The 14,345-nt window shown below is 36.4% G+C and overlaps 1 protein-coding gene across 1 annotated transcript; it reads left to right on the top strand.

Moving 5' to 3' along the window:
• Positions 1–6,057: 6,057 nt before the first annotated feature.
• LOC136830450 (uncharacterized) lies at positions 6,058–6,981 on the top strand. Its single transcript, XM_067089986.1, has 2 exons — positions 6,058–6,345; positions 6,496–6,981. Exons 1-2 carry the CDS (start codon positions 6,058–6,060, stop codon positions 6,979–6,981), a joined length of 774 nt encoding a protein of 257 aa, XP_066946087.1.
• Positions 6,982–14,345: the final 7,364 nt, after the last annotated feature.

Raw genomic sequence — 14,345 nt, 5'->3', positions numbered from 1 at the left:
ATCGCCAATTAAAAGCCTCAAATGAAGGAAGACGAAGAAGGGCTCCGAAAGCACCACATCGATTCTTGTATCAAAAGCAGATGGGTTTACCCTAAGAGATGTCGGCTGAGAGAACCTTCAAAGCTCCAAGGGAATGGATGGGAAAACTTCTCCTTCGAACTCAGTAAATGATAATCTTCTCCTAAATTCTTCAGATGTTTGCAGTTTGCTACGATCAGGAAAGAGAGAGAGAGAGAGAGAGAGAGAGAGAGAGAGAGAGAGAGAGAGAGAGAGAGAGAGAGAGAGAGAGATGTTAATCAGAGATGTAGTCATTATCTTGTGCAGCCAAAGGCTATCTTGCAGCCATGATGACAGCTCCCTCCAGAATGCTATCTCAATGAGGCCAAAGCTGGATTATTTTATTTGTTTTTTTTTTTTTTTTTCTAAATTCGCTGCCATTTCTTGTTCTATTTCTTCATTTAAATTTACTGTTATCAGCTATCTTTGACTAGAACTATGAGTAAGGTTTGCAAATTCTTGTACATTATATCTTGCTCAAATTAAGTGCCGAGGTTGCACAGACATATAAAACTATTAATACGTTATTACTCAAATAGTACAGAAAAAGATTATCCATGATGAAGACTGAATCATCGAACACAATTCTGCTTGGAAACTGCCAATAGTAGCAGCAACGAATGAAGCTTACTTCTGGTTTCCATGGAAACCAAAGGTTGTTAAATATGTTCACAACTAAACCCATTTGTCGGGGTAAGGCAATAAGAATAATAAACCTTAGCTTTACATCAGTGGTTGATCATATTTTGATTATATCTAACACTATATATATATATATATATATATATATATATATATATATATATATATATGTGTGTGTGTGTGTGTGTGTGTGTTGTGCATGTGTGTATGTATATATATATATATATATATATATATATATATATATATATATATATATATATATATATATATATGTGTGTGTGTGTGTGTGTGTGTGTGTGTGTGTGTGTGTGTGTGTGAGTGAGCGTGTGTGTGTGTATATATATATATATATATATATATATATATATATATATATATATATATACTTTGAATGTCAAAAATAATAACAACAACAAGTGTTTTAGAACACAATTCCCAATGTTTGGTTATAACTTTAGTTTATCGTCTGCAGGACTAAGGAAAAATATTTAAAAGAAATGACAGACCAATAACTCTCATTGAGATGGCGAAGCATTAATCTTTATGAATGCCCAATAATTAAGATTTCAATAGCTCACATAATAAGAAACGACATATGAGTCCTTTTTCAAAAGAATCAATAAATTTAAGTTTCAGATTTTACCAAACATAGGACCAGTTAAATACGGGATACTTTTCCTCAACAATACGTTTATTGTGAGGTTTCTAGACTCTATAAAAATTCTTAGCTTTAATTAGGGAGTCCACTTAATTACAGCTTTTCATGACTGTATCAGCTATTTGCTGATGCTAGAACATTAATGTATCTGAAATAGGAAGCACCCTTCAGCAGCAAACACATTACCTATCTTATTTATACAGTAATATAATATCAGGGGGTATCCATACACTTCCAATGTTACTGTAATCATGAAAGTGCATGAAAGCATTGCAGCCGCTTTGCAGTAAATATTGATACACCAATACCACCTTTTCTTTTGTCTAGCTACAACGTTTCACGCTTCACTGGATGGTACTTTCCATTGTAAATGTACTTGAACACCTCTCCCTACCAATGGTAAAGGTTCTTGATAATGGAAAAATATGGCTCAAGTACCACACTTCACTTAAAACTATAGTATTGATGATGGTGGCATTTTGATACAGTGAAAAAAGTGTTAGATGAAATACAAATTATCACACTCATTTTACTGATAACATTTTCAAAAAAAAATTTTACAGTATCCTCATAATCATTGCATAAATAAACACCTGATATAGCCATATTCATTCCTAAATTCCAACCGGGGAAAAACACCAGACATTTCTCTTCTTCCAACCTGCAAGACCCATTATACAAGGTTTATTTAAATTCAGCTCAGCGCCTGTGGGCAATTCTAATTTCTTGAAGTCACTATCTATTGCCAACAATAAGTCAGCTGCCATCTACATATCCAACAGTGATAGTTTCAAATCTATTTGGTATTGTAATAGTTCTTGGAAAATAACTTACATCATCATAGACAATGGACAACCTTGTCTTACTGAATGTTTTACATTAAAATATTAATTTGCAATACAAATTACACAAAGGCCAGTATTGCAGTCGGTGTAAAACATCATAATTTGATTAATAGATTCTTCAGAGAACTTTATTTAGGTGTTACTGGCAGAAGTAGTTTTGTACAAACCATATCAAATCCTTTACTCTAATCAAAACTGATAATTACACCTTTCTTATTATGGTTAACATAATAAACGACATCTCTTATAGATTATTACTGTGTAGTATTGATCTACCTTGCACAAAGTAGAATTGTTCTTTAGATATAAAATAGATAAAACACCTTTCATACGATTATCAAGTATTTTTGCGGTACATTTATAATCAATGTTTCGTAAAGAAATCAGTCTAGTTTTTTAGCTCGATTACATCACTGTTGTTCGGAATAAGCTTTATTACTCCTGCACGTTGCCTTTTCCCAAGTTTGTTTTCAGTCATTTCAAATTTTACTACCATAGTGAATTAATTATTTTATGATAGCTCACACCATAAATGAAACTCTAATGCGGGGTCATCTTCTCCAGGTGTCTTTCCTTTATACATGGACTGAAAAGGCCCCCATGTTTCTTTCTCAGATACCTCCTTAACGTTTCATTTTCTGCATCTCCAATATCTTTATCAACAAACTGCAAGAAGTAATCTTCGAAGCTAGAATCTTTGTTTGCTTCAGAGAAGAGGGCTTCATAATAAGATTTAACATAATGAATAATGGCCTGTGTATTATAGAATATTCCGCTCTCCGTGCTTAACAATCGCATGACTTTGTTTACAGATCTTACGTTTTCCTTACTCAATAAATGAAGTGAAATTTGTTCACCATTTAATCTATCATCAACTCCCACTAGAATTTTTATTCCTTCACATATGCCTTCTTTCATTGCTTTTATTGTCTTTAATCTCTTTGATAAGAGCGAGGGTTACCTCATCATAAGAGCTTTTATCACTTGCTCAATTTAAAATGCTTTGCAAAAAGTTGTGTCCCGCATTTCTCCTCAGTTGCATGTTTTGATAACGTTACGAAAATTTTGCACTATCGTCATACTTTTGACATAGCCATCCCACCAGATAAAGGTTTTATCAAAAACACTAATTTGAGACTTCAGATAATTCCAGAGTACTTTAAAATTCTCTGTAAAATCATCCCTCTCTTAAAAACCTGCAATTGAGCATCCAGTACCCCTTACCATTCTTTGCTTGACTATTTACAATTCTCTTTACTATTACCATAGTATGGTCAGCCATCGACAATGGTATATTCTCACATAACCGTACATCTTGATACAAATATGTAACATAAATTCGGTCGAACCTCGATACATTATTATTTCTGAAATAGGTGTACAAAGGCATATAATTAGTGGAGAACCAAGCGTCTTTTAGTGACAGTAGCTTTACTCAGAGGCGTAACAATAGGGTGGCAGAAGTGGCAAACTGCCACGGGCCCAGGGCCTATAATGATTAAAGGGGCCCATGGACGTAGAGTTACAGAAAGGGAGCCAAGGGACCCAAGGGATATGGGCCCATGGCCGTAAAAAGAAGAAGAAGAAAAAAAATATGCTACTGCTTACTGTTATATTTTAGTGATCTAGAAAAAAAAAATATTTCAAATTCCTCAATATAATACTGGTAAATGATTATTAACAGAAACTGAGAAGACATTACATATTGTTAATGTATATGATGGCCTTTATGGGTTATGGGTTAGGAGGTCATAGGGGGTATTACTGTTCGTACACTACAGGTCCGTATGAGATCTTGGCTTGAACGCGTTATGTTCCTGTCTAAGTCCTGGCCTCCGTGTACACCAGTTACCAGAGCTTGTCAGTTGTCACCGCCTGTGACTGCCAGTATCTTTTGATCATTTAAAGGAAAAAGTGAGAGAAGTTTTTCGCGTTTCGTGATTGTTTTACATTGTATTCATTTATAAGTGGACTACAACTGATAGTTATCTTACACCTTATGAAAGATTATGTTGATTACGAATTGTGAACTTAATTTTAATGTTTGACTCACAATACAAATAATGTAATAGAAAGAACAGTGCATTGCAGAAAGATGTAATTAATATCTTCACAATGATATCAATCGAAATTTTTTTTATAGCGCCTCAGTGGCGTGGTCAATATGGTGTTGGCGTCCCACCTCGGTGGTCGGAGATTCGATTCTCGACCATTCCATTGAGGAGTGAGAGATGTGTATTTCTGGTGATAGAAGTTCACTCTCGACGTTGTTCGGAATCACGTAAAGCCGTTGGTCCCGTTGCTGAATAACCACTGGTTCCATGCAACGTAAAAACACCATACAAAAAAAAAAAACAATAGAATTTTTGTATATCAGATGATGACAGAGTATAATTTTCTCAATTAGTAATAGTTTTTATTTACAGTGAATCGGATATATCATGCCTCCCAAAAAACATCTTAGTGGCAGTGAAAAGCGGAAAAGAAAAAGAAATGAAATTAATGCATCAAAGCTTCCAAAAATTAGTGGTTTCTTTTCCCCAACAGTAGAAGTGATTATCGAAAATGCAAAGGACAATGACAGTTGTGAAGCTATTGGAGAAAATACTAATAGTAGTGTCACTAGTGTGGAAATGCCTACTACTAGTACTAGTTTAGTTGAAACAAACACAGCAACTGATACAGGTGAAAAGAAATTAGACGAAGTTGGCAAGCCTGATTCTGACCCAGTTTCCGACACTATATTAGGCAATACCTGTGAAGATGAGTGTAAACCTAGTACCTCAAAAGACCATGCGCCTGAGCTCTCATTTGACACAATAACATCGTTGTGGCCTACAGACCGTGGACATTTTATGGAACAAAACTTGAAGGACCAAACAAAACGATTTATCATTACAAATGGACATTGCAAGCCTAATGGCCCTTTCAAAAAGGATGCAGAATGTCGCTCTTTCTCTGAAAATTATTATCATGCAGTGTCCAAATCAGGTGTGAAAATTGGGAGGTCGTGGTTATGCTATTCAGTTGTTCTTGATAAGGCTTATTGTGAGACATGTTGGTTGTTTGCTAATCGAGGAGCGAGTAGATTTCAAGATACATGGATTGATGGCTATTGTGACTGGAAACTCATAGGTGAGGACCGTGAGGGTATGAAGAGGCACGAATCATCCCAAATTCACTATAATTCATGCCTAGTGTATGAACAATGGTGCTTGCATGGAACTTTGAGTGAAGCACTTGAAGGTAATCTTCAAAAGGAGAAAAATACTGGCGTCAGGTTTTGGACAGATTATTAAATGTAACTCTTACATTAGCGATGTGCAATTTGCCAGTTCGTGGACACACAGAAGGAACACAAGCAGAAGATGAAGGTGATTATGATGAGGATGAAAGGAAAGTTAGGAAACGTGGAAATTTCATTTGCATCATTGAGTTGCTTTCTAAATATGATCCAGTACTTTCAGAATTAGCCTAATCAGTAAACCTAAAGGTAAAACAAAGTATATGAGCCCGATGATACAAAATGAACTCATTCAGTTGCTTTCAAAGGAAACTGAAAAAAGAACTTACTTATGCCATTAAAGCAGCTCCATTTTATAGCATAATGTTAGATACAACACAGAATATTTCCAAAATTGATCAGATGTGTGAAATATACCGTTACTGTAGCATAGAATATGATGATAATGGAAAGCCAAAAGCCCTACAAACTAATGAGTCTTTTTAGGGTTTCATAAGGTTGAGGGCCAAAGTGGAGCTGCACTATCAGAACAAATTTTGCAAATAATTAAACAAAGAGGACTTTCTATTTCAAGGTGTCGTGGCCAAGGATATGATGGAGCTAGTAACATGAAGGGGATATACAAAGGTGTGCAGAAAAAAATCATTGATGTTGAACCCAGTGCAGTTTATGTTCATTGTGCTGCTCATAATTTAAATTTGGTGATTAATGATGCTGTCAAGGATGTGACAGAAATGGCGCAGTTTTGTGATATTGTTCAAAGAGTCTATGTGTTTTTTGGTTTGAGTATCAAGAGATGGGACATATTATCTAGCTTAATTTCTGAATCAGGCACTCACAAAGGGGTAACTATTAAGAAGTTAAACCCAACTAGATGGGCTGGACGTTATGATGCGGTATTTGCTCTCAAATTTCGATTCTGTGATGTGCAGAAAGCTCTAGCACAAATAATATTATGCAGCTCTAAGGCAGACGAACGCAATTAAGCCACTGCACTAAAGAAATGTCTTGAAAATTTTAAATTTGTATTCCTTTTGACGTTTCAGTCCAAAATCTTACAGTCAATAAATTTAGTATCAAAAATGTTGCAATCAAAGGCAGTTGATCTTGCTAAGGCAGCAGACCTCTTAAAGGTTTGCATGGATGAGATGTGCAGATTAAGAAATCAGTTTGAGGATGTAAAGAAAGAAGCAACAGATATAGCCCAGAAGTGGTCAATCAGACGAAAATTTGAGAAAAAGAGACTTCAAAATGTAAAAAGACATTTTGGCGAGCTTTGTGAAGACCAAAGATTAGAAGATCCAGAGAGTTTGTGTAGAGTAACTGTTTACTATCGTACTCTGGACATCATCACAACTCAGTTGAACTTCCGTTTTACTGGCTTGCATGAAGTTGTCTCATCATTCTCAGTGTTGGAACCAATCTCATTGCAAAATTTATCTCACTCACAGCTGTACGAAAAAGCATCTAGTTTTGTGAAAAATACCACAATGATGTGTCAGAAACATTCACACAGGAAATTCTCAGCATGAGATCTGCTCTGAAGGAGAAATAAGCAAAGTTTCTAGTATTAAGGACCTTGCTAATATGTTGATCATAGAAAATCATTCTATTTCAGCCAGTTTCCCTGAGGTTTGCACTGCAGTGCTATTGTTTTTAACTATTCCAGTCACAACTGGAAGGGCAGAGCGTTCATTCTCCAAACTAAAGCTTGTTAAAAACTATTTGCGAAGTACAATGGCACAGGAAAGATTAGAAGGACTAGCTCTTCTATCAATTGAACAAGGAACTGCGCGTAAATTGAACTTAAGTAAAGTCATTGACAGATATGCAGAGATGAAAGCAAGGAAGAAAGAATTCTAGAAGGTATATAAGGTATATTTGTTTATTTAATGATGGTATAAATGTTTTGGACCAAGTTGTGTTTATTTTCATTTTATAGGCATCGTAATTATGCAATAATGTAACGGCCGCATAGGCCTACATAAGGGGATTCATCTGATTCATTATTGAGAATATATAATTTAGATGTTTTTTGTAAGCTATGTATGTATTAACAATTAGTAATTATATTTCAATGCCTGCATATTATATTTCAATTTCTTATGCCTACCAGTTCTACGATATATCAAATCAATCTCTACTCTCTCTCCCATAATATATATATATATATATATATATATATATATATATATATATATATATATATATATATATATATATATATATATATATATATATATATTTTTTTTTTTTTTTTTTTTTTTAGTTAATGGGGGCCCACTGTAAGAAAATGCCACGGGCCCATTCTCACCTAGTTACGCCCCTGGCTTTACTGAACTACATAAAGCCTTGGAGACGTTCGTCTCCTAACCAGTGCTTACATCCTGTGCTGACACAACACAATTGAAATTTCCTGCCATGATGAGGTTTGATATATGCTTTTTCTCTTGATAGTATTTCGACATTTGAGTTTTTGTTAAACAAAAAACACGTCCTTCCCTTGAGACAATCAGGTTCATTTATTATGATATCAAAGGAACCTTCTAGATACTTCATCCTCGATTTGTCTCTAACATTATGTTCTTGTAGAAATTAAATAAATATTCCATTGCCAACATTTTAAGCTGTATCTGTTTACTTTCATCGTTCAACCCACAGATATTAAATGCAGCAAACACCGGAGCTATGATGAATGTCAAAGCTTCCATTATGGTAAATTTGTGCGTCATTATTAGAATGACTTTACAGTTTTGTGTGCTTAGCCAAGTGTGATTCCCGTCTTTAACCTCCTCACTGCTATAATCTGTTTTATTTCTCTTTACATTAACGCTTGAAACATCAGCTACGATGAGACCATCCAGTGAACCTTGTAATGTATCCGCTAAAGGAGAATAATGCATAAGAGGAATCAAAGCAGAAGCTCCACTGAACCTAGCATCCAGCATTTCTGCATCCGCATCCCGATCATTTTGACTGTAAAACGTTACTTTGCCGTCATTTTCCTTCGTTCTTGAAGAATCTCTTGCCATGAAAGGTTTCTATTTCTTGTCCGGAAAGCACTGTCTTTGGCTCGTCCGTGTAGGCAACCCGGCGGCTGTTCCCCTGGGACAGCCCTTATCCTTCAACAGGTCGCTGTGCATCATTTTTATGACCTTGGCGACATGTTACTCTCATTTTCAGACTTGCTGTCTGTCATACCCAGGGGGATTACTTCGGTTTCCATAATCTGGGCGTTTTCCCCTTGTATCATGTTCGTTCCTGCATTTCCATTCATTTCTATGGCATCCACTCATCCCTGTATGTCTACCTCCTTCACGTACGTCATATTTTACTTGCAAGGTACTTTGTGTTTCACCATTTTCTGCGCTAGTATTTACTGCGGTAGTTTTTCCACTCTTCGTGTGACTCAATCGACAAGATGTCCTCGGCACCCATTTTGTTAATGCTTGTTCCTCTGCTACTTTCTGAATCTGTTGACGTGATATCGTATTAACCTTTCGTTTTCGTTTCCGTTAATATCTTCTGATTTCTCTGCTTCCTGTTCCACTTCTGTTTCTGCAGCTATTCCTTCCTTTCCTGAGGCTACTAAATCTGAAAATCTTCATTTCTGTAAACCGAACCTGAAATCCGTTTACTGTCACTTTTGAAAGAATGTTCTGCTTTAAGTTGACCTTAACAGTACAGACTCCGCTGAGCGTACCTAGAAAGGGACCGAGGTTATGTCTGTTGAGCCTGATACTTTCTACGACTCTGTATTGACTCACGGTATTAATCAGAACATCATCATCATCCATCTCAGGAGGTCAATCACGTATAGACCCGAAGGTATGCTCTACACTTTCATTTATTATTTTCACTTTTAATGCATCATTCACACGAAATGATATCACGTTTTCTTCGTTATCATCAACAAATTTCTGGAATACATTAACATTTCAGACTTGAATAATGATCTTATCTCTCAAGTATTGTACCACAGTAATGTTTTCCGGCTCAATATGCAGCCTATTAAACAACAGCTTCCCAACATCAACCTGTGTAGGTTTAATGTACATTTAGAAACATCATTTTACCGAATTTCCATTCCTTACTGGAAAATGGAATAGCATATTGGCGATTTCACAACTCCCCGTGAGTATTGGTAGAGCCGGATATGGGTAGAAAGGGGGAGGTGATGGTAAGCCACTTGGAGGTAAGCCCTGAGGCAATTAGCCTCAGGGCTTATACAGTTCTAGATTTGACTAGTGTCTTTATGGTCAAGAAAAACACTAGCTATCCGATAAACTCTTACAGAACTACACTCCTTGATTCATACATATTCACACCTTATTTGATCTCAAAACAACCTGCAAAGCTTTTCAAAGAACAGCTGAAAAGGGCTGAAGTACAGAGATGAAAATGCAGCGACTCTCCCAAGCAGTTCCAGCAACGTCCTCTCTCCTACTTCTTCACAAATAAGCGGAATTATAAAGAAAGAACACTTCATAATTACTGAAGGGCCTCAGCCCCACCCCACCATACCCCAGCACATACTTTCACAAGCATCAAATACCATTTTGACATAAATTAATTTTAGCACTCCCTCTTTATTTTAATAACTCCGTCCACCGATGATTTTCTTCATGCTGGGTGGCCCTTCTTCCAAAACTCATGTTTGGATTTTTCTGTTGAAATCGCGGCTATACTGGAACGACGCCATGACTGAAAGTATTGAGGAGTTTAAGTGACTTTAAACGTAATGCAGATAAGATTACTTGGAAGACATATTCGCAGACCAAAGAGTGCAAATTCAAATGGTTTAAGGACGTAACTTTTAAGCGTCAGTAGGCGGCGCGAGCTTCCTCCTCAAACTTAGTAGAGACAGCGTAACAGGGGTTTCCATCAACCGTCCTCCAAACATCTATAGTAATGGTGAGTACGTACATTCTTTGTAGGGTAACGTATAGTAAAGCTCTCATTAATCACTTGAAATTACTCATAGAATACGGAAACGAACCACAGAAGGAACAACAGATGTCCATTTGATGAAGAGCCAACTCTGAACGGTCTCTTACATAAGACAATTATTGTTAATTACCTAGACTTTTAATTCAAAACTTTCCCTCTGTTAGGTTCAATAGGCCCCAAAATTTCGTATAGGAGAATTAAAATATGATAATTATTTTATAATGAAACACTTCACGTTTGAGGTGACTGGTAATAAGTGTTTTAACACCATTCTTGGAAAGTTATGTTTATTATGAATGAACAAGATTTGACGTTGAAGCAATCTGTTCAGTCATAGTAATCACTGGACAAACAGTTGATACAACAATAAAATTCTCTCTCTCTCTCTCTCTCTCTCTCTCTCTCTCTCTCTCTCTCTCTCTCTCTCTCTCTCTCTGAAATCTCTGAATTATTTAGCAATTTAACCATACCACTGAGTAAGAATATTCTTGCAACTGTTACTACAGGTACTGTATTATTTGGCAATTTAACCATACCACTGAATAAGAATATCTTGCAACTGTTAATACAGGTACTGTATTATTTAGCAATTTAACCATGTCACTGAGTAAGAATATTCTTGCAACTGTTAATACAGGTACTGTATTATTATTTAGCAATTTAACCAGACCAAAATATTCTAACTCACTGAGCTGGCCCAAAGGATTTATTTCCAAAACTTGACATTTGCTGTTGAAATTTTGACATTCACATAAAAGATGTATAACTTGGTGTTGACCAGCTTTCTTGTGATACAAGGATTGGGCCAGCCACGTGGGCCACTTAAGTATACACGGGTCATACGAGAGTGGCAAATTTGATAAGAGATTAAATGACTTCACAAGCTTTTTTTTAATTCAAAAACACACAATTCAACCAGGGGTTGGATCTGCTTTTTGTTGTCAGGTTCAGTATTCCATAAACCTTGAAATTCAAGATCACAGGTTTACGTGATGTTAAATGATCATTAAACGAAATGGTTGTGCCTGATTTGGTTATACAAATTGCATGCTGCACAGTCCATTTTGGAGGTAGCTAAAACTAATTCAGAGCAAACTGCAGCGTTGCAAAAGGATAATTATTTCTGTGTACTGTCTAACTGAAAATGGACATCTGGGCCAAATTATACATCCTTGTAACACGCTGTGCAAAAATATTTTGCTTGAATTTACTGGCCTACAATTACAAAGATATCTCCAGCCACCTGTCATTATATAGATTCAGTTTACTTTGCATTTTCCTAGAAGTTATACAATACCACTAGGGGATGAAAACTCCTGTTATGTTTATAACTACCTAGAGAACGTTGAAAACACAAGAGTACTGTTTATCCAACAAAGCTTACCTCAGTCATAAACTGCTCATACACAGAACATACCCTTCCATACAGTTGTACCTCACTCTTAAATGACACTAGATTAACTGGAAAATGTTACTCCTAGGTCTCTGCTAGCAATGGTCTCTCTATACAAGACGTATGCAATACTAGAGGGAATGATTCTATCAAATGGCAGAAGGGACCTACGAATCAAACTCAGCTAGTCCCTCTTGAACATCTGACTTCACAATCTAAACAATGAAACATGGAAATACTGAAGCATTACTCATTAGCATACTTCTCTGAAGAATAAACAGAAGCTGTGTTAAGGTAAAAGACTGAACTGATCTGGCTGAGACAGTCACAACAGGAGATAATTTTGTCCTAAGGAATGTCAGGATGGAGTGCCATTAATCAGTGACCTTTATCTTATGCAGACGCAGCAGCTGTGCTGGAAAAATTATTACACATATTACTTATCAGTTACATCATTAAAATGATTTTGCTAAACTGCCTTTCAAGCGCGATGTATATTGCTGCTGATGAATCATTCCTACTGGATGAGCATCACTGTCAAATAGTTTACCTTAAGCTAGAAATTATATGGCATTACTGTTGCCTGTGGATCTTTTTGTCACAAGTAAAAGGGACAGGCCTCAGAGACATCTGATAAGATGGGGAAGTACAACTATAAATTACTTTTACAGGACACTTTGGTTTGCTTCTAGACTACCATAGGGCTTGTTGTGACAATCGGTTGGTTGCGCTCCTTGTTAGCTTTCTTAGCAATACAGAGCATTCACCACTGTATCCTTTGTGATTACAGCGTACGCACACATTTTTAATATGAGCATTCATTGTCAGTCATACACTAAACCCCCCATATTCGCGTTCTCACGATTTGTGGACTCACATATTCGCGGACTTCTGTGGAACGTATCTACCCATTATTTGCAGAAAATTCGCCCATTCGCGGTATTTTTCACTGAGAAATAGTCACTGATTACTGTATTTTCATATCATTTTTATGACTAAATTCACTTTTTGTGATAAAACTATTAAAATACTCAGGCATAAGCGTTTTTAGAGGGTTTTTCTTGTGTTTAAACTACCAAAATAGGCAGTTCTAAGTGTTTTTAGAGGGGTTTTAAGTATTTGCGGATTTTAGCTACTACATCCTTTGCCCTGGGGGCGATTTGTTGTACAACAAACCTCATGAAAAGGTTCTATCTTTAAAGGAATTTTTGTAGTGTACACAATATACTGTATTTACAGTCTTCAATTTTCCACACTGTTTACCTAGCGCCCTTAGTTTACTGGAGGAGTCATTACCTGCATAAGCATAATACCTTAGGATACACAAGAACCTCATTCAAATTTTCCATGTAAAGCCACTGTCAATGCCCTTTGAGTCTGTTATGGAGAGGTTCTTCTATACCTGCTAATTGCGACGCCTACCTTTCTTTCACCTGTCCCTGAAGAAAACCTGTTACTAAACCTCCAACCAATGGTCCCTGATTCGCCAGGTCCAGTCATCTAGAAGACACTGCTGTTACATCTTGACACAGCAGAATACACCAATGACCAATATTTATCTGCAAATAGTAAGCAGAATGTCTTAAACGGCACTGTTCAAGTTACCAGGCAGCTTGTATAATTTAAATGGTAAGTCTTCCTATTTGGCCTTTCAACCAAAGTATTTTGACTTCCCAACTGTCACTTAACACCACAGACAGTCATGCTTGTGAGCCAGTCTTACACAAGGGTAATTTTACAACAGAGAGTACGCAATATTCGTATCAACATACAATACCCAATTAGAGTTTGAGCTGGTACAAATTAATGACATGCAGATACATTCTGTCAAACTGTATTATTACTCTTATTATTATCATTATTATTCAGAAGATGAAAACTATTCATATGGAACAAGCCCACCAAAGGGGCCTCTAACTTGAAATTCAAGCTTCCAAAGGTGTTCATTGAAGAAGTAAGAGGAGGTTAAAGGAAATACAGCAAGAAGAGACCCACATATTAAAAAGAGAAAAATAAATTAATAAACCAATAAACAGATAAAATGTATTAAAATGCAAGGAGAATAGCATTAGGGTAGTAATGCATTGCAACTTCACTTGACCTTCTTCAGTTCCAATTGCATAGCATCCTCTGGGAGGCTGTTCCACAGTCCAACAATGTGAGTAATAAAGGTGGTATGGTGATTTAATATCAATTATGGCGGTGATGAGGATGACTGGCCGATGCTATAGGGTGTTAAGATAATTTACATATGGCAAGTTCTTCAAGACATTCTAACCTAATTCAGGATGCTTCAGGTTGACTAACCAGTGGAAGGCAGAGGTAAAAGATTGCTGGGGACAATATACCCTAATCTAACCTGGTTATCAAAATTCTATCTTCCAAGTCCTGCCTGAAATGCACCTGTTCAGAAAATGGCCACCAACAGTTTTCAACTGCATTTTGCCCCAGGTTAACAGAAGCACCATTCACAAGAAAGAACTTTATTATAAAGAAAGATGGCCATTAACAGCTAGAAGATAGAGTTTAGGCCAAAGGCCAAGCACTGGGACC

The sequence above is a fragment of the Macrobrachium rosenbergii genome, chromosome 46, assembly GCF_040412425.1.
Source record: "Macrobrachium rosenbergii isolate ZJJX-2024 chromosome 46, ASM4041242v1, whole genome shotgun sequence".
NCBI classification, from domain to species: Eukaryota; Metazoa; Arthropoda; class Malacostraca; order Decapoda; family Palaemonidae; genus Macrobrachium; species Macrobrachium rosenbergii.
The sequence above is the reverse complement of the archived record's forward strand: the minus strand, read 5'-3'. Positions and strand labels throughout refer to the sequence as shown.

Coding starts and splice junctions, on each gene's coding strand:
- LOC136830450 (XM_067089986.1), top strand. CDS start 6,058: ATGAAGGGGATATACAAAGGTGTGCAGAAAAAAATCATTGATGTTGAA. Junction 6,346..6,495: donor GGGCTGGACGTTATGATGCG/GTATTTGCTCTC, acceptor TTGACGTTTCAG/TCCAAAATCTTACAGTCAAT.